The sequence below is a fragment of the Argopecten irradians genome, chromosome 5, assembly GCF_041381155.1.
Source record: "Argopecten irradians isolate NY chromosome 5, Ai_NY, whole genome shotgun sequence".
Taxonomy (NCBI): Eukaryota; Metazoa; Mollusca; class Bivalvia; order Pectinida; family Pectinidae; genus Argopecten; species Argopecten irradians.
The window spans coordinates 8,160,171-8,187,689 of NC_091138.1; the positions used below are offsets into that span (position 1 = coordinate 8,160,171).

The following is a 27,519-nucleotide window of genomic DNA, read 5'->3' on the forward strand; positions in this document are numbered from 1 at the left end:
CCCAGCCAACGCCTTTGTCTTCGTAATCCAGCGTCTCATCCTCTTTACATATACCTATTTGTTAATTTAGAATACTATAAAAATACTATTAAATAGATAAGGTGCTAGGAGTTCAAAATGTTTTAATTCCCGATCGGGTCTTTGAATATGTTTTAAAGCATTTTGACTATTTCAAGCCTACTGTTATCACAGTGCGTGTTGGTCACTGATTACTGAAGTAGTTGTTTGTAGACAAAAATCGATCGCGAATTAAAAGGCACGTTTTACCTACTGCTGGTATCAAACATCCATCACTCGTATTGGTCAGTTCCACATGACCTGTGTCTTAGAGAAAAGACAATAACCTCGCACAAATACCGTTAACTGGACGAATACTAAACAGAAATATTTAACAAAATATTTACCTGTATTTCACAGTTCGTGTGTCATTTTTCCAGCTTCTGTAATTTATATTTTCAATCTTACTTTATTTGTCACGTAAAACGAAAACAAATCTTATTCTGGCATATCAATGAAAACAGTTTAATGCATCAAGAAAAGACGTACAATTATGATATTTATTAAAAACAATAATGTTGCTACATAAAGACATAGTTTTACATAGCCAGTTAATGAAACACTAAGAAGATAACATAATTGTGTAAACGTTTTATATCATATCATGTTTAAAGCATTTAATAAAACATCTATGCTAAATCCTGCCTTCATCAGTCGTCAGACATATAAGTGCAATGTCAGTAGCAAACTATAACTATGGTTACTGTACATTAGCCCTGGTTTGGGAATTTACTTGCAAAGCTCAAACCGCGTGTATATACATGCACAAAATTCAATAACTACAAATTAAACTTTCACTAAACTATTAAATGTTAAACTACGCGGCAAAATGTGCTTACGAAAGAAAATAAAGCAACATACAGCTGTATAAATGAATAATGATTGTAATTGTCGAAAATTAAATACATGCATACGTATTATATGCAAACAGATTTGAATATCTCCATCCTCAACATTGCACGAAGAAATCACTGTCCAAAGTGTCAATTACGTATCTGATTTAAAACTCCGAAGTCCAGAAACACCTTTGTAACTTACTGTTGTGTATAATTATGAAATTAAATGTTCAATGAATGATTAATGCACGTTCTTCTTTATTAAAATCACACATAAATCATTTCGATAAAAGTATCTGCTGCAACTCTCACCATGCTATATTAACATTTGCTTTAGATTAGGCAAGCGTGGGGCCCTCTGACAGGAGTCAGTTATAAAAATATCCTGTTTTTTTGTTCTTTGATACTGTGTGTTATAAAACATGCACCGCTAGTAATCCACGTGTTGGCAGTTACGCGTCTCCACATATGCATTATATCATCGAACACAAGTAAAGTTGTGCCATATCGATGGATCTACCGTAGATAATCACACGGCTCCCAGGGATGTAATATTGTCAGACGACTCTCTCAAACATTGATCTAATTTGACAACTTCGGCAAAACCCAGTGTCAGTAAATTTGGATCATTCACACCTGTCCTTTCCAGACTGTATCTACAGGAGGTGGAGTGATAGATGCAGTTAACTCCCCTTCTTTCGCCTTGCAGTTGGTAGACTTTGAGAGATCGTTACCTATGGCCATTTTCTTTTTGATGATGTACTTCCTGAATTATTATAAAAATATAATTTTGATTGCTAGATAAGCTCATTTTAATACGCAGCGTCAATTTATTTAGACATATCTTGAAACATTGTGTTTAAAAACACGTTTGCTTTACAATGTTTGTATACATTAACACATTGATATTTACATAAAAGATGGAATAATCATCAACTCGTACAGGGAATACCGTGATCAACACGGCGGATGCCCTTCATGGTAGGGCTTCTGGGGTCGCATGATGGTTAACTCGCTTAGGTGTACAACCCTAGCCTCTTATATATACCAGGTCAGAAGAGTGAGTGGATGGGTTATAAATGAAAAAACCAATATTCAATGGAAAGCTTATTAAATACCTGATGAAGTAGCCAGCCACAAGTAAGACCACCAACAGTGCCACCACTCCTCCAACTACACCTCCAACCACAGCCCCGGTGTTATCATCACCAGTCTCTGGGGACTAAAGTGTTCAGAAACAGAGTTACAAAATAACAAGGAACGTGGGCCTAAAGTGTTCAGAAACAGAGTTACAATGTAACAATGAACGTGAGCTTAAAGTGTTCAGAAACAGAGTTACAATGTAAACAATGCACATGGGCATAAAGTGTTCAGAAACAGAGTTACAATGTAACAATGAACGTGGGTCTAAAGTTTTCAGAAACAGAGTTAAAATGTAACAATGCACGTGGGCCTAAAGTGTTCAGAAAACAGAGTTACAAAATAACAAGGAACGTGGGCCTAAAGTGTTCAGAAACAGAGTTACAATGTAACAATGAACGTGGGCCTAAAGTGTTCAGAAACAGAGTTACAATGTAACAATGAACGTGGGCCTAAAGTGTTCAGAAACAGAGTTACAATGTAACAATGAACGTGGGCCTAAAGTGTTCAGACACAGAGTTACAATGTAACAATGCACGTGGGCCTAAAGTGTTCAGAAACAGAGGTACAATGTAACAAGGAACGTGGGCCTAAAGTGTTCAGAAACAGAGTTACAATGTAACAATGAACATGGGCCTAAAGTGTTCAGAAACAGAGTACAGTGTAACAAGGAACGTGGGCCTAAAGTGTTCAAAAACAGAGTTACAATGTAACAATGAACGTGGGCCTAAAAGTGTTCAGAAACAGAGTTACAAAATAACAAGGAACGTGGGCCTAAAGTGTTCAGAAACAGAGTTACAATGTAACAATGAACGTGGGCCTAAAGTTTTCAGAAACAGAGTTAAAATGTAACAATGCACGTGGGCCTAAAGTGTTCAGAAACAGAGTTACAATGTAACAATGCACGTGGGCCTAAAGTGTTCAGAAACAGAGCTACAATGTAACAATGAACGTGGGCCTAAAGTGTTCAGAAACAGAGTTACAATGTAACAATGAACGTGGGCCTAAAGTGTTCAGAAACAGAGTTACAATGTAACAATGAACGTGGGCCTAAAGTGTTCAGAAACAGAGGTACAATGTAACAATGAACGTGGGCCTAAAGTGTTCAGAAACAGAGTTACAATGTAACAATGAACGTGGGCCTAAAGTGTTCAGAAACAGAGTTACAATGTAACAATGAACGTGGGCCTAAAGTGTTCAGAAACAGAGTTACAATGTAACAATGAACGTGGGCCTAAAGGTGTTCAGAAACAGAGTTACAATGTAACAATGAACGTGGGCCTAAAAGTGTTCAGAAACAGAGTTACAATGTAACAATGAACGTGGGCCTAAAATTTTCAGAAACAGAGTTAAAATGTAACAATGCACGTGGGCCTAAAGTGTTCAGAAAACAGAGTTACAATGTAACAATGCACGTGGGCCTAAAGTGTTCAGAAACAGAGTTACAATGTAACAATGCACGTGGGCCTAAAGTGTTCAGAAACAGAGCTACAATGTAACAATGAACGTGGGCCTAAAGTTTTCATGTAACAAACAGTGGCCTAAAGTGTTCAGTAGTACAATGTAACAAACGTGGGCCTAAAGTGTTCAGAAACAGAGTTACAATGTAACAATGAACGTGGGCCTAAAGTGTTCAGAAACAGAGTTACAATGTAACAAAACGTGGGCCTAAATGTTCAGAAACAGAGTTACAATGTAACAATGAAACGTGGGCCTAAAGTGTTCAGAAACAGAGTTACAATGTAACAATGAACGTGGGCCTAAAAGTGTTCAGAAACAGAGTTACAATGTAACAATGCACGTGGGCCTAAAGTGTTCAGAAACAGAGTTAAAATGTAACAATGCACGTGGGCCTAAAGTGTTCAGAAAACAGAGTTACAATGTAACAATGCACGTGGGCCTAAAGTGTTCAGAAACAGAGTTACAATGTAACAATGCACGTGGGCCTAAAGTGTTCAGAAACAGAGTTACAATGTAACAATGAACGTGGGCCTAAAGTTTCAGAAACAGAGTTACAATGTAACAATGAACGTGGGCCTAAAGTGTTCAGAAACAGAGTTACAATGTAACAATGAACGTGGGCCTAAAGTGTTCAGAAACAGAGTTACAATGTAACAATGAACGTGGGCCTAAAGTGTTCAGAAACAGAGTTACAATGTAACAATGAACGTGGGCCTAAAGTGTTCAGAAACAGAGTTAAATGTAACAATGAAACGTGGGCCTAAAGTGTTCAGAAACAGAGTTACAATGTAACAATGAACGTGGGCCTAAAAGTGTTCAGAAACAGAGTTACAATGTAACAATGCACGTGGGCCTAAAGTGTTCAGAAACAGAGTTACAAAATAACAAGGAACGTGGGCCTAAAGTGTTCAGAAACAGAGTTACAATGTAACAATGAACGTGGGCCTAAAGTGTTCAGAAACAGAGTTAAAATGTAACAATGCACGTGGGCCTAAAGTGTTCAGATAACAGAGTTACAATGTAACAATGAACGTGGGCCTAAAGTGTTCAGAAACAGAGTTACAATGTAACAATGAACATGGGCCTAAAGTGTTCAGAAACAGAGGTACAATGTAACAATGAACGTGGGCCTAACAATGAAGTAAGTTTCAGAAACAGAGTTAAAATGTAACAATGAACGTGGGCCTAAAGTGTTCAGAAACAGAGTTACAATGTAACAATGAACGTGGGCCTAAAGTGTTCAGAAACAGAGTTACAATGTAACAATGAACGTGGGCCTAAAGTGTTCAGAAACAGAGTACAATGTAACAATGAACTGGGCCTAAAGTGTTCAGAAACAGAGGTACAGTGTAACAAGAAACGTGGGCCTAAAGTGTTCAGAAACAGAGTTACAATGTAACAATGAACGTGGGCCTAAAAGTGTTCAGAAACAGAGTTACAATGTAACAATGAACGTGGGCCTAAAATTTTCAGAAACAGAGTTAAAATGTAACAATGCACGTGGGCCTAAAGTGTTCAGAAAACAGAGTTACAATGTAACAATGCACGTGGGCCTAAAGTGTTCAGAAACAGAGTTACAATGTAACAATGCACGTGGGCCTAAAGTGTTCAGAAACAGAGCTACAATGTAACAATGAACGTGGGCCTAAAGTTTTCAGAAACAGAGTTAAAATGTAACAATGAACGTGGGCCTAAAGTGTTCAGACACAGAGTTACAATGTAACAATGCACGTGGGCCTAAAGTGTTCAGAAACAGAGTTACAATGTAACAATGAACGTGGGCCTAAAGTGTTCAGAAACAGAGTTACAATGTAACAATGAACGTGGGCCTAAAGTGTTCAGAAACAGAGTTACAATGTAACAAGGAACGTGGGCCTAAAGTGTTCAGAAACAGAGGTACAAAGTAACAAGGAACGTGGGCCTAAAAGTGTTCAGAAACAGAGAGCTTTTGTGGTTTTTTATTTTTACTTTTTATTTTTACTCATTTTGTACGCATCCATCTCTGAATTTAGTTCAAAATGATAAATAACTATAAATGTTATAAGCATAAGACAAAAACAATGAAATAAAGTCGCAACTCAGCTTGAGATATCTTGTTATGCTAAAGATACCGTAAAGCACGTTTTTTCTCTGATGACTCAATTTTTTTGTTTATTTATTTCAAAAAAAACGAAAGCATTTAGTTCTCTCCAATTAACAAAAAGTATGACTTAACAAAATCGGCTGAATAATTTTACCTGTATTCATAGAATCTATAAGAAAGATATACATGTATCATAATTGTTTTAAAAAGGCAGTGGTTAAGATTTATATTGTTGTTTTGTGTATTGTTAAATATCTTTAATTGCATTTCAGAGATAAAATATAATATAATCGACTGGTGACCGTCAGTGATGTAGAGGATATTGAACTCTTTTGTACTCGACATTCATGTCTGGTACATGTATATACTCAAAATAGTTCTTCGTTGATGTAATAGGGATCAATTAATAGAACAGCTATATAAATTATTCATCTACGGAAAACATTTATATATTTGATTTCTAAAGGAGTATTTCATGATATTTTGGATAAAAAAAAACCCACTAAAATGTACTGTTTTGAGAAATGCCACACATGGACATACACATATGGCAGGGTTAGTCATTTTAAACATTCATATAAATACCTGTTGGCGAGAATGTATATATTGACTTGAGGATCCATTGGTGGGCTTTGTAGAAATCGGAGTTGAATTTGTTTGGTTTGGCGGAAATGACGTCACAGAACCTGTTGTTGTTGTAGTTATAGATGTTGTTGCTGTTGTTGACGTCAAGCTTGACCGTGACATGGATGAAGTGACGGACGTGACATTGCTGACCGTTGATGGTTGTATTGTAGACGAGACTGTCGAAGAGATACTGCCGCTGGTGCTAGTTAACGTAGTGGTGAATTGTGTTGTAATTTGAGTGGTTGATACAGCGATATTACAGTTTGGCCCTGAAACAAATTCAAAACAAGGGTGTAATAGCGTTTCACTATGTGTATCTGCTGCCTAAATGCTAATTTTATTATTAGAACAAAGGTGTCGTTATACATGTAACACTTACCTGTTCGTCCGTAAGGACATACACATGTATAACTATTGTTTCCATTCGTGCAGGTACCCCCATGATCACATGGATTGCTCTGGCATTCGTCGATATCTGTATTACAGTCTGAGCCCGTAAAACCTGTAGCAAACATTCTTTTAAGAAATTACGATATTTGGGATTTTTTCGGAGATGATTTCTGTATATCGGCCATTGTTTCTAAGGAAGTGGGGCTGTGTTTGTATAACCTTTTAAAAGATATATTTTTAAAATATCAACACAAATGTTTTAACTTGCATTATCAGCTTTAAGGTAATATGAAAACTTATTTTATAACAAGCTCAATATCTCCAGAAATGCGACAATCTTGGCTTGATATCTATTTTTTTCAATAAAACTAAATATCTGTTGATAGCCTTCAGTATTGCATGTGTACATACCCGGTAAACACGCCACAGTCCCCGATGGAGTACAGTAAGAGTTGTTTATCGCTGCACACCTTGACGAACAGTCGCCGTAGTAACCAGGATCACACTCGAGTGTGTATTCCAGGCGTAACCTATGTAATACCATCACATATGTACTTATGCTTTTCTTTGTAAATCGGTGACTTTTTCAATTAAGGAGCGTAAGGTAAACTTAAGACGTACAAAAAAAGCAAAAAGAAAATACGTTCACTTCTAGTCAAGGCAGAGAAAGCAAACTATAAAAAGAAAAAGTGTATATATGTTCACGTTAAGCAACTTAGATTAAGTTCACTCTTCACTTTGAGTCCTCCACTAATCTTTACTAAGAACACTATTTCTCTTAGACTTGTATCTAAAGCGTACTTGTATTTGCTGTGACATATCCTACCACAAACTGTTAGAACCTACCTTCCTCTTGACCCTTTGAGGCTAAGTCCATTAGAGACCGGCCCGGCCGCCAGGGTGACAGTCTCCGTGTGGGTAATTATGTCCATAGTGGCAGAGGACCCACCACTGTCAAAGTCCGCCACCGTCACAGATATAGAGAACCCGGACTGTAATAGAATTCTCACAACAATTAACACCAAGACAGGAATAGACAAAGATGCACATTATATTTGATGAAACAATAGAAAGTAAAGACCTCTGCATTGCTATAATCCATACCTATGCTTTACATTAAATTTTCGCTGGATCATGTTACAGCGATATTACAATAAACGTTATTCTTAGTTTCCAAAATGAAACTCAAAAATTGTTACATTTTTGATGAATTGTCATTTTGATAAATTGAAATGAGCATTGACAGGTAGACGGATTACTATAATTAAATGTAAGATTCAACGCTAATTTTGAAACTTATCATCACAGTAGTTAGAAACTGTTTACACACATTATCTATACTTTATCAAAGAAACAAAATAAGTGATAACTTTAATATATTTTGTAAATCAAAATCTGTTTTAAGTTCCTTCAATGTTGGTGGTTTATATGACGTTTTAGTCTCGACCTTAATGGAGAATTTTTGTTTTGTTTTAGGGAAGCTACACAATTATCCCTAGCCAGATAAATAAAGCAAGACGTAAAAGAGTAAATTAAAACATGACCTCCAGTTATTGTGGTATGATCATAATAAATGTGGGGTAATGTTTCTATCAAGGGCGGAAATCAAGGTAAATGTCAAGCTTTATGGGTACAGTGAGTCAATGTTAATGTAATATACTATGATAGTATGAAAACATTCAAAGAATTTTATAATCGAACAGAAATATCTGCTTGTAAAAAGAAAAACCTACCTTCCAAGAAGTAAAATTGAAGTGTAACGGGTTTGATGAAGATGTTCCAAACATGTTTGCGAATGAGACTGTAGTTGTGTCATTGAAAATATAGGATTCCTGTCTTAACAATGAACATGGACTGCAAAAACAAGTCAACAGTTATATTCTTAACAATTATCATAGACTTCAAATAGACTTTTATACCCTAAACAATGAACATGGAATTCAAATAAACATTTATACTCTTACAATGAACATGGAATTCAAACCAACATTTATACTCTTACAATGAACATGGAATTAAAACCAACATTTATACTCTTACAATGAACATGGAATTCAAACCAACATTTATACTCTTACAATGAACATGGAATTCAAATCAACATTTATACTCTTACAATGAACATGGAATTCAAATCAACATTTATACTCTTACAATGAACATGGAATTCAAACCAACATTTATACTCTTACAATGAACATGGAATTCAAATCAACATTTATACTCTTACAATGAACATGGAATTCAAACCAACATTTGTACTCTTACAATGAACATGGAATTCAAATCAACATTTATACTCTTACAATGAACATGGAATAAAAAAATCAACATTTATACTCTTACAATGAACATGGAATAAAAACCAACATTTATACTCTTACAATGGACATGGAATAAAAAATCAACATTTATACTCTTACAATGAACATGGAATTAAAACCAACATTTATACTCTTACAATGAACATGGAATTCAAACCAACATTTATACTCTTACAATGAACACCGAATTCAAATCAACATTTATACTCTTACAATGAACATGGAATTCAAACCAACATTTATACTCTTACAATGAACATGGAATAAAAAATCAACATTTATACTCTTACAATGAAGATGGAATTCAAATCAACATTTATACTTTTACAATGATCATGGAATAAAAAATGAACATATTTATACTCTTACAATGAACATGGAATTAAAACCAACATTTATACTCTTACAATGAACACCGAATTCAAATCAACATTTATACTCTTACAATGAACATGGAATTCAAACCAACATTTATACTCTTACAATGAACATGGAATTCAAACCAACATTTATACTCTTACAATGAACATGGAATTCAAACCAACATTTGTACTCTTACAATGAACATGGAATTCAAACCAACATTTGTACTCTTACAATGAACATGGAATTCAAATCAACATTTATACTCTTACAATGAACATGGAATTCAAATCAACATTTATACTCTTACAATGAACATGGAATTCAAATCAACATTTATACTCTTACAATGAAGATGGAATTCAAATCAACATTTATACTCTTACAATGAACATGGAATTCAAAACCAACATTTATACTCTTACAATGAACATGGAATTCAAATCAACATTTATACTCTTACAATGAACATGGAATTCAAACCAACATTTATACTCTTACAATGAACATGGAATTCAAATCAACATTTATACTCTTACAATGAACATGGAATTCAAATCAACATTTATACTCTTACAATGAACATGGAATTCAAATCAACATTTATACTCTTACAATGAACATGGAATTCAAACCAACATTTGTACTCTTACAATGAAAATGGAATTCAAATCAACATTTATACTCTTACAATGAACATGGAATTCAAACCAACATTTGTACTCTTACAATGAAAATGGAATTCAAATCAACATTTATACTCTTACAATGAACATGGAATTCAAACCAACATTTGTACTCTTACAATGAACATGGAATTCAAATCAACATTTATACTCTTACAATGAACATGGAATTCAAACCAACATTTATACCTTTTTCAATGAACATAGAATTCAAATCAACATTTATACTCTTACAATGAACATGGAATTCAAATCAACATTTATACCTTTTTCAATGAACCATGAATTCAAATTAACATTTATACTCTTAACAATGAACATATATAGTAAGACGTGGGGTTGTGGTTAAATATAGTAAGACGTGGGGTAGTGGTTAAATATAGTAAGACGTGGGATAGTGGTTAAATATAGTAAGACATGGGATTGTGGTTAAATATAGTAAGACGTGGGGTTGTGGTTAAATATAGTAAGACGTGGGATTGTGGTTAAATATAGTAAGACGTGGGATTGTGGTTAAATATAGTAAGACGTGGGGTAGTGGTTAAATATAGTATGACGTGGGAAAATGGTAAAATATAATAAGACGTTTGATTGTGGTTAAATATAGAAAGACGTGGGATTCTGGTTAAATATAGTAAGATGTGGTTAAATATTGGAAAATGTAAAAAAAAAATGGCTAAATATAGTAAGACGTGGGATGGTGGTTAAATATAGTAAGACGTGGGGTAGTGGTTAAATATAGGAAGCGGTGGGGTAGTGGTTAAATATTGGAAAATGTAAAATAATGGTAAAATATAATAAGACGTGGGATAGTGGTTACATATAGTAATACGTGGGAAAATGGTTGAATATAGTAAAACATGGTATTGTAGTTAAATATAGTAAGACGTGGAATAGTGGTTAAATATAGTAAGACATGGGATTGTGGTTAAATATATTAAGACATAGGATTGTGGTTAAATATAGTAAGACATGGGATTGTGGTTAATTATAGTAAGACGTGGGATAACGGTTAAATTTAGTAAGACGTGGGATAAAGTGAGACGTTGGATTGTGGTTAAATAAAGTAAGACGTGGGATTGTGGTTAAATATAGTAAGACGTGGGATTGTGGTTAACTATAGTAAGACGTGGGATAGTGGTTATATATAGTAAGACGTGGGAAAATGGTAAAATATAGTAAGACGTGGGATAGTGGTTAAATATAGTAAGACGTGGGAAAATGGTAAAATATAGTAAGACTTAGGGAAATGGTTGAATATAGTAAGACATGGGATTGTGGTTAAATAAAGTAAGACGTGGGAAAATGGTTGAATATAGTAAGACATGGGATTGTGGTTAAATATAGTAATACGTGGAATAGTGGTTAAATATAGTAAGACGTGGGATTGTGGTTAATCATAGTAAGACGTGGGATTGTTGTTAAATATAGTAAGACGTGGGATTGTAGTTGAATATAGTAAGACTTGGAAAATGGTAAAATATAGTAAGACGTGGCAAAATAGTTGAATATAGTAAGACATGGGATTGTGGTTAAATATAGTAAGACGTTAAATATTGGTTAAATATAGTAAGACGTGGGATAGGGGATAAATATAGTAAGACGTGGGATAATGGTTGAATATGGTAAGACTAGGGATTGTGGTTATATATTTTAAGAGTCGGGATTGTGATTAAAAATATTAAGACGTGGGAAACTGGTTAAATATTGGAAAATGTAAAATAATGTCAAAATATAGTAAGACATGGGATTGTGGTTAAATATAGTAAGACATGGGATTGTGGTTAAATATAGTAAGACATGGGATTGTGGTTAATTATAGTAAGACGTGGGATAACGGTTAAATTTAGTAAGACGTGGGATAAAGTGAGACGTGGGATTGTGGTTGAATATAGTAAGACGTGAGATAGATTGTAAGACGTGGGGAAAATGGTAAAATATAGTAAGACCTGAGGAAATGGTTGAATATAGTAAGACATGGGATTCTGGTTACATATAGTAAGACGTGGGATAGTGGTTAAATATAGTAAGACGTGGGAAAATGGTAAAATATAGTAAGACGTGGGATAGTGGTTAAATATAGTAAGACGTGGGAAAATGGTAAAATATAGTAAGACTTAGGGAAATGGTTGAATATAGTAAGACATGGGATTGTGGTTAAATATAGTAAGACGTGGGAAAATGGTTGAATATAGTAAGACATGGGATTGTGGTTAAATATAGTAAGACGTGGAATAGTGGTTAAATATAGTAAGACGTGGGATTGTGGTTAATCATAGTAAGACGTGGGATTGTTGTTAAATATAGTAAGACGTGGGATTGTAGTTGAATATAGTAAGACGTGGAAAATGGTAAAATATAGTAAGACGTGGCAAAATAGTTGAATATAGTAAGACATGGGATTGTGGTTAAATATAGTAAGACGTTAAATATTGGTTAAATATAGTAAGACGTGGGATAGGGGATAAATATAGTAAGACGTGGGATAATGGTTGAATATGGTAAGACTAGGGATTGTGGTTATATATTTTAAGAGTCGGGATTGTGATTAAAAATATTAAGACGTGGGAAACTGGTTAACTATTGGAAAATGTAAAATAATGGCGAAATATAGTAAGACATGGGATTGTGGTTAAATAAAGTACGACGTTGGATTGTGGTTAATTATAGTAAGACATGGGATTGTGGTTAATTATAGTAAGACGTGGGATAACGGTTAAATTTAGTAAGACGTTGGATAAAGTGAGACGTTGGATTGTGGTTAAATATAGTAAGACGTGGGATTGTAGTTGAATATAGTAAGACGTGGGATTGTGGTTAATTATAGTAAGACGTGGGATTGTGGTAAAATATAGTAAGACGTGGGATAGTGGTAAAATATAGTAAGATGTGGGATTGTAGTTGAATATAGTAAGACGTGGGATTGTGGTTATTTATAGTAAGACGTGGGATAACGGTTAAATATAGTAAGACATAGGATTGTGGTTAAATATAGTAAGACGTGGGATTGCAGTTAAATATAGTAAGACGTGGAATTGTAGTTAAATATAGTAAGACGTGGGATAGTGGTTAAATATAGTAAGACGTGGGATTGTGGTTCAATATTGGAAAATGTAAAAAAGATTGCTAAATATAGTTAGACGTGGGATGGTGGTTAAATATAGGAAGCGGTGGGGTAGTGGTTAAATATTGGAAAATGTAAAATAATGGTAAAATATAGTAAGACATGGGATTGTGGTTACATATAGTAATACGTGGGGAAATGGTTGAATATAGTAAAACATGGAGTAGCGGTTAAATATAGTAAGACATGGGATTGTGGTTAAATATAGTAAGACAAGGGATTGTGGTTAATTATTGTAAGACGTGGGATAACGGTTAAATATAGAAAGACGTAGGATTGTGGTTGAATATAGTAAGACGTGGGATAGTGGTTAGATATATTAAGACGTGGGGAAGTGGTTAAATATAGTAAGACGTGGGATAGTGGATAAAAATAGTAAGACGTGGGATTGTGGTTAAATATAGTAAGACGTGGGATTGTGGTTAAATATAGTAAGACATGGGATTGTGGTAAAATATAGTGAGACGTGGGAAAATGGTTGAATATAGTAAGACATTGGATTGTGGTTAAATATAGTAAGACGTGGGATTGTGGTTAAATAAAGTAAGACGTTGGATTGTGATAAAATATAGTAAGACGTGAGATTGTGGTAAAATATAGTAAGACGTGGGATTGTGGTTGAATATAGTAAGACGTGGGATTGTGGTTAAATATAGTAAGACGTGGGATTGTGGTTAAATATAGTAAGACGTGGGATAATGGTAAAATATAGTAAGACGTGGGATTGTGGTTGAATATAGTAAGACGTGGGATAGTGGATAACAATAGTAAGACGTGGGATTGTGGTTAATTATAGTAAGACGTGGGATTGTGGTTAAAATATAGTAAGACGTGGGAAAAATGGTTGAATATAGTAAGACATTGGATTGTGGTTAAATATAGTAAGACGTGGGATTGTGGTTAAATAAAGTAAGACGTTGGATTGTGATAAAATATAGTAAGACGTGAGATTGTGGTAAAATATAGTAAGACGTGGGATTGTGGTTGAATATAGTAAGACGTGGGATTGTGGTTAAATAAAGTAAGACGTTGGATTGTGATAAAATATAGTAAGACGTGAGATTGTGGTAAAATATAGTAAGACGTGGGATTGTGGTTGAATATAGTAAGACGTGGGATAGTGGTTAAATATAGTAAGACGTGGGAAAATGGTAATATATAGTAAGACGTGGGAAAATGATTGAATATAGTAAGACATGGGATAGTGGTTAAATATAGTAAGACGTGGGAAAATGGTAATATATAGTAAGACGTGGGAAAATGATTGAATATAGTAAGACATGGGATGGTGGTTAAATATAGTAAGACGTGGAATAGTGGTTTAATATAGTAAGACGCGGGATTGTTGTTAAAAATAGTAAGACATAGGATTGTGGTTATTTATAGTAAGACGTGGGATAACGGTTAAATATAGTAAAATGTAAAATAATGGCGAAATATAGTAAGACATGGGATTGTGGTTTAATAAAGTACGACGTTGGATTGTGGTTAATTATAGTAAGACATGGGATTGTGGTTAATTATAGTAAGACGTGGGATAACGGTTAAATTTAGTAAGACGTGGGATAAAGTGAGACGTTGGATTGTGGTTAAATATAGTAAGACGTGGGATTGTAGTTGAATATAGTAAGACGTGGGATTGTGGTTAATTATAGTAAGACGTGGTATTGTGGTAAAATATAGTAAGACGTGGGATAGTGGTAAAATATAGGAAGACGTGGGATTGTGGTTGAATATAGTAAGACGTGGGATAGTGGATAACAATATAGTAAGACGTGGAGTAGTGGTTAAATATATTAAGACATGGGACTGTGGTTAAATTTAGTAAGACATGGGACTGTGGTTAATTATAGTAAGACGTGGGATTGTGGTTAAATATAGTAAGACGTGGGATTGTGGTTAAATATAGTAAGACGTGGGATTGTGGTTAAATATAGTAAGACGTGGAATTGTAGTTAAATATAGTAAGACGTGGGATAGTGGTTAAATATAGTAAGACGTGGGATTGTGGTTCAATATTGAAAAATGTAAAAAAGATTGCTAAATATAGTTAGACGTGGGATGGTGGTTAAATATAGGAAGCGGTGGGGTAGTGGTTAAATATTGGAAAATGTAAAATAATGGTAAAATATAATAAGACCTGGGATAGTGGTTACATATAGTAATACGTGGGGAAATGGTTGAATATAGTAAAACATGGAGTAGCGGTTAAATATAGTAAGACATGGGATTGTGGTTAAATATAGTAAGACAAGGGATAGTGGTTTATTATTGTAAGACGTGGGATAACGGTTAAATATAGTAAGACGTAGGATTGTGGTTGAATATAGTAAGACGTGGGATAAAGTGAGACGTTGGATATATTAAGACGTGGGGAAGTGGTTAAATATAGTAAGACGTGGGATAGTGGATAAAAATAGTAAGACGTGGGATTGTGGTTAAATATAGTAAGACGTGGGATTGTGGTTAAATATAGTAAGACGTGGGATTGTGGTTAAATATAGTAAGACGTGGGATTGTGGTTAAATATAGTAAGACGTTGGATTGTGGTTAAATATAGTAAGACGTGGGATTGTAGTTAAATATAGTAAGACGTGGGATTGTTGTTAAATATAGTAAGACGTGGGATTGTAGTTGAATATAGTAAGACTTGGAAAATGGTAAAATATAGTAAGACGTGGCAAAATAGTTGAATATAGTAAGACGTGGGATAGTGGATAAATATAGTAAGACGTGGGATTGTGGTTAAATATAGTAAGACGTGGGATTGTGATAACAATAGTAAGACGTGGGATTGTGGTTAATTATAGTAAGACGTGGGATTGTGATAACAATAGTAAGACGTGGGATTGTGGTTAAATATAGTAAGACGTGGGATTGTGGTTAAATATAGTAAGACGTGGGGAAAATGGATAAATATAGTAAGACGTGGGATTGTGGTTAATTATAGTAAGACGTGGGATTGTGATAACAATAGTAAGACGTGGGATTGTGGTTAAATATAGTAAGACGTGGGATTGTGGTTAAATATAGTAAGACATGGGATTGTGGTTAAATATAGTAAGACGTGGGAAAATGGTTGAATATAGTAAGACATGGGATTGTGGTTAAATATAGTAAGACGTGGGATTGTGGTTAAATATAGTAAGACGTGGGATTGTGGTTAAATATAGTAAGACGTGGGATTGTGGTTAAATATAGTAAGACGTGGGATTGTGGTTAAATATAGTAAGACGTGGGATTGTGGTTAAAATATAGTAAGACGTGGGATTGTGGTTGAATATAGTAAGACGTGGGATAATGGTTGAATATAGTAAGACGTGGGAAAATGGTAATATATAGTCAGACGTGGGGAAATGGTTGAATATAGTAAGACTTGGGATTGTGGTTGAATAAAGTAAAACGTGGGATAGTGGCTAAATATAGTAAGACGTGGGAAAATGATTGAATATAGTAAGACATGGGATGGTGGTTAAATATAGTAAGACGTGGAATAGTGGTTTAATATAGTAAGACGCGGGATTGTTGTTAAAAATAGTAAGACATAGGATTGTGGTTATTTATAGTAAGACGTGGGATAACGGTTAAATATAGTAAGACATAGGATTGTGGTTAAATATAGTAAGACGTGGGATAAAGGTTAAATATAGTAAGACGTGGGTTTGGTTAAATATAGTAAGACACGTGATTGTTGTTAAATATAGTAAGACGTGGGATTGTGGTTAAATATAGTAAGACGTGGGATTGTTGTTAAATATAGTAAGACGTGGGATTGTGGTTAAATATAGTAAGACGTGGGATTGTTGTTAAATATAGTAAGACGTGGGATTGTGGTTAAATATAGTAAGACGTGGGATAAAGGTTAAATATAGTAAGACGTGGAATTGTGGTTAAATATAGTAAGACGTGGGATTGTTGTTAAATATAGTAAGATGTGGGATTGTGGTTAAATATAGTAAGACGTGGGATTTTTGTTAAATATAGTAAGACGTGGGATAACGGTTAAATATCATAAGACGTGGGATAGTGGTTAAATATGGTAAGACTTGGGATATAAGACAGGTTATTACTTACTGGGATGATGACCTCTGTTTCAAACAGACAAGGAATTTAGGGTCACATTGGTCTCTCACACAGTTAGAGGACAGGAAGTGGTCACAACACTGACCACTGGCGAGCTGCTGGGTCGGGTTGTCGTACGTCAGCAATTTTAGGCTCCCTCTTCCTCCCGTGTAAGCTAACTGTGGAAAAAATAGACATTTTAATTTACTCAGTTAGTGGTCCTATATGAAAAGAAAGTATAATGCTTTGAAATGACTAGATACCTACTGTAGCCTGATTCTTCTAAATCATTTGGCACTGTTGATAAGGATGAACTTAGATTGATTAAAATTAATCGTTATAATTTAGTTTTGATTCCGTAAAGTTCTGCAACTTTTTCATATTAAACTGTTACGCTGTTGTATCGGCCAATTAGAGGCTACATTACGGAAAATGCTCGCCACAAGCAAGACTAAATAATAGACACATGCAATAGACAACGACACAAATCATGACAATACCCACATATAATAAACACGTTCAAATAAAATATATACATTGCTGCAAGTCATATTGTATAGTGAGGGTGTTGATATATCACGATACATTTTTCATATTCATGTTTAGAAACAATTGTATAAATATATCTAATTCATCCTCAAATTTCCCTATTCTAACCACCAGCCTAACCCCATCCCATCAACTCAACTGTCTCCTTCCTTCCACCACATCACTAAATGTCCAATTCCAAAATCTGTCAATGAAGACATTGTTGGAGACATTGGAAGTGGTAATTTGGGATGCAATCAGCCTTTGACTAAAATCTTGAATCTCAAAAATAAAATCTTGACTTTAATTAACTTATAGTTTCAGAAATACGGTCATATGTCGTACGACAGATGATGGAGACAGGCTTTTGGGGGAAGGGCAAAGATTTTATTTATTTTTAAAAATTTGAAACAGTATTTGCTCACAGTTTTTAAAATCAATGTATTCACATACACCATAGCATATGTATGTGGTATAACAATAACTATTGACGAAATTTTAATTTTTGTCTCTTTTAGAGAATTAAAAAAAATAAGAACCAATTCTGAAAGGAAAAAGAGACATGCTATTTTGTCAATTTTTATTTATTTTCTTATTAGCACATTTAACTTTTATTGTTCATGTGGCACACATTATATAATACGTGTTTAAATTGTCATAAAGTATTAAGAATTTATCAACTTATAAGAACAAATAAAAAATGGTATATTAGATTCAGCGATTTAGTGTTGATGACGTCATAAAATCCCCCCATCATAGTGTATGAATACAAGGCATAAGTTTTCTGCAATACTGACACATGCATAGTACACATAACCGCAAATTTTCTTCAGAAAACGCAAACGGATTTCCCTAAGACCCCGTACTAAAACTCCATAGCAAAATTCTGTTATAACGAATCATTTGTTCTGGTCCCATGTTATTCGCTATAACAAAGTTTTCTTGTATTTCTATTTCCCATATTTAGGCAGTAAATATTGAATCACAGAATACACTTCAGAAGGCATGTGATGTTGTCCCCATACTTTCTGACTGTGGTTTAGTGGTAGTTTAAGAATCAAAGTACAAAACCAAAAGTGCATTATTATATATTTATTTTGAGATAAAATTTGAATTTGAAATTAGTTTTATAAAATAAAATGCAGCTTAAGACAGGAGCAGAGAGTTACAAGTGTTTAAATGGCAAGTATACCCAAACTGTGCAGTTTGTTTGAGATTAAGATCATGTAAATAAAGACTATAATTAAGTCCTTTGTAGTGTTTAAAACAGAAGGTACTCACCGAGATTGTACACAGAAATATGAATCCAACAAAGGTGAAAGTAACCATCGTCATATCCATTTAATTAACATGCAGGTCTTACAGCAATTGACATAATTCATAAAACCGAAATGTATCCTACAATGATCACCTAGACGATGTCTTTCACCCTATTGTGCATTCAATATCTGTAGTGTCTTATAACTTAACAAGACAAGTTTGCTCTGTTTTGTCCGCCAATCGACATGACAATTACAATCCAAAATGTCGGTCACATTATGAATCTATAAAAGGAGAACTTTAATATGAAATTTTAATCGAGGCATCATTTCACGGTCGTTACGATAAGAGACGGGAACCATTGGATGGGGGCTTATCGTCCAAATGGTGGTCGTGCTTTCTTTGATCTTCTAATCTACCCCGGTATATAATCAAACATATTGAATGTTTAAATTACGAGCTGTCCTGTCTAAATTAATCTCCAAATCATATACACAACAAAGGAAAAAACTATGTAGCAGTTTGACCTACATGTAGACTGATAGAAGTGTGTTTGGTCATTGGACCATCCTTGCGTTTTGCTTCAGAAGGAGTTAATAGTCTTAGATGGCGTTTACATCTGTAATTTGTTTGAAAAAGTCGTATCTGTTTCAATAAGATGTTACCATATAATTGACAGTTCATTGGACTGTATTTCTTTACTTTTTTCATAATGAATCGAAGTTTCATGTTTAATCATATTTCTACATATATACAATTGTACGAACAAATTAGAAGCCCAACGTATTTCGGATTATATTGTTATGTGCAGTGTTTGGGAGGGGGATCTGAAGCAAAAAGTTATAAAATATCGTTAATACAGTTATGTGACCGCACAACGTTACGCGATGTGCGGTGTGCGGACGATGTGCGGACGATGTACGCACGATGTGCGGTCTGTGCGATGTGCTCACGATGTGCGGTCTGTGCGGTAGGAACGGTGTCTGGGCGATAGCTACATTTGTATCGTGGTTGATATAAATTTAGGAATTCAATTTTATTGAGTAAACAAACGAAACGATGACGGGGTTCTATTTCTACTGTATTGAAGACATGGTAAATCTAAATGTGATATTAAAGGATAATCAATGAAACAAAAATATTTTAATGCAAGACAGCTTTATTAATTAAAACTATTGTCATGTGGTCTCATTAAGAAATGACATTTAGATATTCAAACTTTACTATACGCAAAATCGTTTGGAAGATACAGTGTACATATGTTGCTACTTTCTTTCTAGCTAGACTAAAGGTTTTACCAGAAATTTATATAGTATATCTAATTATATGGTTTTACGTACGATCATCCAGGTATTCACATCCTTTTCTATACTAGATGTGTTGGACTAGTATATATGTATACCTGAGCCAGGATATTAGTTATTTTTTTAATTTGAAGGTAAAACAATTTATGTCCAGAGGGCAGAATTACTGTCAGAGCGGCGAAATACACATACAATAGTTAGCTATATATATACTGTTGGTAGATTTGGGGTGGGACTGGGGTATAAGGGAGCCCAATGGGTGTTGCCTCGAAGCATGTTTGAAATACACATATACATGTACATGAAGTATAAATTTTACTATTAATAAACCCCTCTCCCTCTCATGAAAAAATAAAATAAAATAAAATACCAACAAGATAAATCAATGTGTATACATTATCTTTATTTTGAGTAAAAGGTCAATATTATAACAATTATTCTGACTTGAAAGAATAAGCGCAATTTGATAAAAAAGTAGCTATAAGTTTATTATTATTATTTGAAACAAAACTACATATTGGGTCAAGTAGACTTTGCTAAACTAATCAGGTTATACAGGTACATGTAGAGAGGCGATCACAGCATGCTATCAATTGAATTGAATGCTATAATGGACCCCTAGGGTTAAAGAAAATAGGTAAACCTTACCTGTGACGCCTGACTGATCATCATCTCAGGTAAGGTATCACCTTCTTATATTAGGTGATGGGATGGGGAAAGAGGGAGAATAGGGCCCTAGGCCAAGTGACCATAACGACAGCACATTGGCGCATGTGCGATGGTGCTGGACGTTTGTTTTTCACCTGCTCTAGATTCTTTTGGATTTTACTATGGAATTCAGCGATTTCACTCACGAAACTTGTACTGGTGGATTACAGGACATTAATGAACAGGTAGCCTCTGTAACTTCACATTATCTCAATTTATAAGCGCATGCCCTACATTCGAAGTTTTTGCCATTGTACGTGCATTGTTCACTCGCCTTCATATATGTGCTATAAATAGATTTTTACCTGTGTGCTCAGGTAAGCTGGACTTATGGACAAAATTTTTCGTCACGGTCTACCGCGCTAGAGTTATACTCGATCGTTTACAATGGGTAACAAATCGAAAAAACGAAAGAAGACAAAAAACAATACTAGTTACACCAGTGACAGTAGTGTAGACACTCTCTCGGTCAGTACGATTTTGAAGGAAGCAAATGAGGTTTTACACCCACAAGGCACTAACCCTGATACATGTACCATTCCAGCCCCCTGTGCATCAACTCCGACAGCATCGTCTTCTCCAGTAGCACCATTACCTGGCAGCGCCGATTTACGTGCAATTCACTCAAAGTTAGATTTTCTTGTAACAAAAATCCAAAAACTTGACGTAATTGAACAACAAGTAAAGAACATTGATACGACCCTATCCCAGACTATTAGAAGAGTAAATGTTTTTGAAAAGAAAATGACAGAATTTGAGGAAGCAGTTGCACTTATTGATCGCCGATGTGAGTCTATTGAGAGCAAGAATATTGAAACAGATCATCTATCCAAAAGGCTGAGTGATCAACGAGATGAAATTGACCTAATTAATCATAGGATGACAAAGCTTACGGATGAGCGAGACAAGCTGTCTGAAACTGTCACTGACTTGCAATGTCGTTCTATGAAAAATAATTTGGTTTTCACGGGACTAGGTGGAGAGTCAAGGGACGAGATGACTGAACACAAGCTTCGTGACTTTCTTGATAAAGAATTGGACATCCGCGACAAAATTGAGTTTGGAAATGTGCATAGGTTTGGTAGGCATATCAGTGGCAGACACCGACCGATCGTCGCCAGATTTCTATACTATCAGGACCTCTTGAGGGTCAAAAGAAGCTCATATAAACTTGGAGGAACACGGTATGGGATACATGAACAGTTTCCATCGGATGTCGAAGAACGGCGTAGAAAGTTGTATCCGGTCATGAAACGCATTAAGGAGTCTGATCAGCGAGCTACTGTGAGGCTTGTTAGGGACAAGCTGTATGTGAACGGTAAACTACATGAAACCGAGACAGTCAGTAACCACGAAAGACATCGCGCTTCTGAAGTTGGTGACGCGGTAGCTACGAGCAATACCGGAAGTGCTCCCGCGAGTTCTACTGAAGCTAGGACGGCCCCACATCCATAGGGAATCGCGGAGAGTGGCGTACTACCGTGTCATGATAACATTAAAATTAAAGTTATCTCATGGAATGTAGGAAAGGGACTCATGAGTAAATTAGGCAATAAAGACTTCTTTAATGTCATAGAACATTATGATATCATTTGTCTAAGCGAATGCTGGATATCTGAAAAAGATGATTTCGAATTACACGGATATTGTAAATCTGTATACCCGAGGAAAAGTGGTATTGGTGGCGGTGTAGTGATATTCTACAAACCATGTTTATCAAATAGGATATCTGTCGTAGAAAACATTTATGATAGTATAATATGGATAAAAATTGACGATAACACGATAGATAGATACATCGTATTTTGTTATTTCCCTCCCGAAAACAGTGTATTTTATGAAAATGATGAATTAAGAGACATTGATATGTTTCAAATCCTACAAGATGCTTTAATAAGATATAGTGATCTTGGCAAAGTTTATATTACTGGGGATCTCATTGCACGAACTGGTTGTAGACTTGATATGATAGCAAATGATACTTTAGCTAGAAATACTAACCAATCCGCTGATTATGTTTCTGACGATATATGCGATATTATTGAACGTAAAAATATGGATAAAACAGTTAATTCTTTCGGTAGAAAAATAATTGTCATTTTGTAAAAATACTGGTTATAGAATAAATGAATGGACGACATCCTTGTGACCGAGAGGGAAGTGTTACATTTTTTTAGTACGAATGGTACTAGCCTTATTGATTATCTACTTGTGGAGACTAATAACTTTCATGACATAGTAGAATTTAAGTCTGGAAATTTTGAACCTGTCTCCGACCACGCACCTATATCTTTTACGTTGAGAATAGAACAAATCTCTGAAGTAAGACAAATTAAAGATGATATTCATACTCGATGTGTATGTGAAAATATACGGTGGATGGATGGAAATATAAATGAGATAAGACAAAATCTTATGGAAAATATGAATTCATTAAATGATTCACTTAGACCTTCATTGACAAACCGGGTTGATATTGAAAGATGTATTGAACGAGTTGGTTCTATTCTACGTGATGTATGTTTACCGTTGTGTGATGTTTTTACCTGTAATTTACATAAATCTGACGAATGTCAAAGGAAGAAATCAGCATTGAAAGAAGATAAACCTTGGTTCAATGATATTTGTAAGCAAAAGTACAACGAATACAAAAGAGCCTTGTATAATTTTAATAATGAGAAAAATGACAGTAATCATCAAGCGCTTGCAGTGAAAAAGACCGCTTATAAAAAGTATGAAGTAAGACTTAAAAGAGAATATCAACGACATGAAGGTGACATGATGGAATATTTAAGAAAACATAACCCAAAACATTTTTACCCATTTTTCTGCAAAAGTAAATCAAAGACATCTGATAAACTTTCAATTGATGATTTCTTCCTCCACTTCAAGAATCTCGCGAGCCAATGTAACCTAGATGGGGATCAATGTACCAACAATACTAATGATTTTATTGATAACAATTTGTCCTGTGTGTTTAATGAATTAGATAAGGAAATTACTGATCAAGAGGTTTTATTTTCTATACGCAAATTAAAAAGAAACAAAAGTTGTGGTGTCGACAAAATACTTAATGAACTTTTCCTTGATTGTAAGGACATACTTGCTCCATTTTTGGTCAAGCTTTTTAATGCCATTTTTCATTCGGGCATATTTCCAGAGGCCTGGTCTACTGGTTCTATTACACCAGTTTTTAAGAAAGGTGATACTGAAATATTAATTACTACAGAGGAATAACTCTTGTTAGCTGTATGGGTAAACTTTTTACATCCATATTGAATGAACGTTTAGTAAAGTGGAGTACTGAAAATGATATTATAACAGATGCTCAATTTGGCTTCAAACCGGGCTATTCAACGATAGATGCAATATATGTACTTCAAACCTTAATTAACAAGTATTTAAGTAAAAAGGGCGGGAGATTGTATTGTTGTTTTGTGGATTATAAGAAGGCATTCGATCTTATTGACAGATCTCAGTTATGGAGTAAATTGATTAAACAGGGTGTAAGAGGGAAAATGTTACAAATAATTCAATCATTATATAGCTCGGTCAAATCTTGTGTTAAGCATAATGGTTATTATTCAGATTTTTTTCTCAAATACAATCGGTCTCTTCCAAGGAGAAATTCTCTCCCCGATTTTGTACTCATTATTTGTAAATGATTGTGAAAAGCACTTTATTAATGAATGCTGTCCATCAATTGAACTTAATTTAATAAGTATTTTTCTTTTAATGTATGCAGATGATACAGTGCTTTTTGCAGAAACACCAGAGAAATTACAGCAAATATTAGATGCTCTGAAGTCTTACAATAATAAACATAGCCTTAATTTGAATATTGATAAGACAAAAATAGTTGTGTTTAGGAATGGGGGCATTATTAGAAACAATGAAAAGTGGTTTTATAATGGAAGCGAATTACAAATTGTTGACCGATTCAATTATCTTGGAATGCTTTTCAATTATAATGGGAAATTTTATGTAACTCAAAAACATGTTGCTGAACAAGGCAATAAGGCTTATTATGCAATCAATAATAAGTTCAAAAATCATCAATTTAATGTAAGTACACAATGTTCTGTATTTGACACATATGTAAATAGTATATTGAGTTATAGTGCGGAAGTTTGGGGTTTTCATAAAGCCTTAGATATAGAAAAGGTTCATTTAAATTTTTGTAAAAAAATACTAGGGGTAAAGAAGAGCACTTGTAATAATTTAGTATATTGTGAACTCGGAAGATTGCCATTGTCAACATTAAGAAAATTACGTATAATTAAATACTGGCTTAAAATTCGTAACTCAAATAACTGTGTATTAAGAGCTTGCTACGAAGACAGAATACGCTCTGATGACAGTTGGATTTTAAATATACGAGGGGGAATTAAATAAATTAGGATTAACATATCTCTGGAATAATACGACAGTAGATGATAAAGTTATTTATAAAATTATTGAGAATAGATTTTACGATGTTTATAGACAAGAACTAATTTCAAATGTACAAACGATATCAAAGGGGTTTCTTTATAGACATATTGTAGATAAATTCACTCTTCAATTTTACTTAACAAAATCAATTAATAATTCACATATGAAGAATATTGCACGTATAAGACTTAGTTCACATAATTTAAATATTGAACAAGGGAGGTATAGGAATCGTCAGAGAATTCAAAGATTGTGTGAGGTATGTAATGCTAATGACATTGAAGATGCATTTCACTTTATACTTATATGTAATTGTTACTCTGAATTAAGAAAAAAATATATTAAATCATATTATTATAAACGTCCTAGTGTGTTTAAGTTGGTACTCTTATTATCAACCCAGAATATAGGGGAATTAAACAGGTTAGGAAAAATATATAGATTTGGCTTTAAAGCTACGAGATAATTTAATTTCTAATTTAAGTTAATTAATATTTCAAGGTTTTGAAATGTACATTATAAATCATTGATCTTATGTTTTATGAAATAGTATATATACATAACCAATCATACAATGTACAAGTTTTGCCATGCAAAATGTAGTTATATGTTTGTCCAGCACTGTCTGCATTGTTATATTGTATATGTTTATGTCAACTCTCCGATGTTGTAAAAAACAAGGAAATAAAAGAATCTGAATCTGAATCTGACAGCGATGTGTGCCTATAATTTACAGTTCACAAGTTATTTATAATTATACGTGTATGCAGGTACAGTGTATACATGTATCCCCACGTACAAATGTATATTGTATTTTATGTGTATGTAACACTAAAACAGATCTACACGTATGATTAAAATGTTTCTTGACAACATGAATTATATACATGTATGACACTTCACCTTCTTTTATGTTCATGTCATCACTTTTAGTTAATACAATTATTTAATCTTCTAATAAATGTACACAACTTAATATAGATTTCATGTTTATATAGAGATTGCCCAAATTGACAATACAATGAATAAATCAAAATTAAATGTGTATCAATCAAAATATATTTTAAGAAATATGATGAAATATTACATGTGTAGAAACATACGTTTAAACAGAAATTAATAATTAGATTTAGATATCACTTAAATGAAAGTACAAGCAAATTAGTCTTCTCAACACGGTCCGTTTATGGGATGATTTCGCAAATTTGATTGACTGATCGGTCCCGATCGCACAGCTGTGCGGTCTGTCCCGCACAGCTGTGCTGTGTGAGGCTGTGTGCGATCCGAACCGCACAGCTGTGCGGACGATGTGCGCACGATGTGCGCACGCAGTTTTTGGAACGTTGTGCGGTCACACAAATGTATTATATAGAGTGAAATGAAGTCGTTACACTGTTACGCTTAGATGATATTTACAAATCTTCTTTTGTCTCTCTGTAAGACTTCTCTTCATGCATTCCATGTACATACAATGGAGATAAACTAAAACTATTAACAATTTTCATACATTAGTTGATATTACTTTTTTCACCTCACGTTAAATTAAGTACAGTACTAATTTTCTGACATTAATTTCGAATTTACTTTGTGTATAGCATTAATCAGATAATGAAATATTTGGGGTTTTTAAGTCGGTTAAAATGGAAAATACTTAAATATAATCGTTATAGTTGATAAAAATCAAGTATAATACACATGCTTATATTTAAGTGTCGAAGAAAGGTCAACTATAACATGAATAAGGAAAATAGTATGGAAAATATTCAATTTTCACTGAGTTCAAAGTTCAAATTCTGAAATGCTGACTGCATAAAGCGGGTTTGGGGTTGAGAGTGTATAACAAATAACTGATGAAATTTTCAGCAAATATTACACAAGCACTGACAAAGTTTGTAAACTGTGTTAAAAGTCTCGTCTGACGCAATAATGGGCCATTGCAAAGAACATTTTGACTTCAATTCAAGATTGTGGACTTCAGTAAGTCTACCACGGGCAAGGCTAGGCAGTTGAGGAAATTTCGAGACACGAGATCATATTACACAAAGTGTGAGAAACGCACTCCACGTAAGCAGTTTTCTGATTGGTCGCTATTCGACCAAAACTATTTTGATTGGCTGAAATCCAAAGAGAAT

The 27,519-nt window shown here is 34.2% G+C and overlaps 1 protein-coding gene across 1 annotated transcript; it reads right to left on the minus strand.

Moving 5' to 3' along the window:
* Window positions 1-506: 506 nt before the first annotated feature.
* LOC138322776 (protein jagged-1-like) lies at window positions 507-19,129 on the minus strand. Its single transcript, XM_069266867.1, has 9 exons — window positions 18,963-19,129; window positions 17,166-17,332; window positions 8,328-8,448; window positions 7,441-7,586; window positions 7,006-7,124; window positions 6,584-6,706; window positions 6,163-6,473; window positions 2,012-2,115; window positions 507-1,659 (listed from the first exon to the last, which is right to left on the minus strand). The coding sequence occupies exons 1-9, from the start codon at window positions 19,020-19,022 to the stop codon at window positions 1,524-1,526; spliced, it is 1,287 nt and encodes a 428-aa protein (XP_069122968.1). The 5' UTR covers window positions 19,023-19,129; the 3' UTR covers window positions 507-1,523.
* Window positions 19,130-27,519: the final 8,390 nt, after the last annotated feature.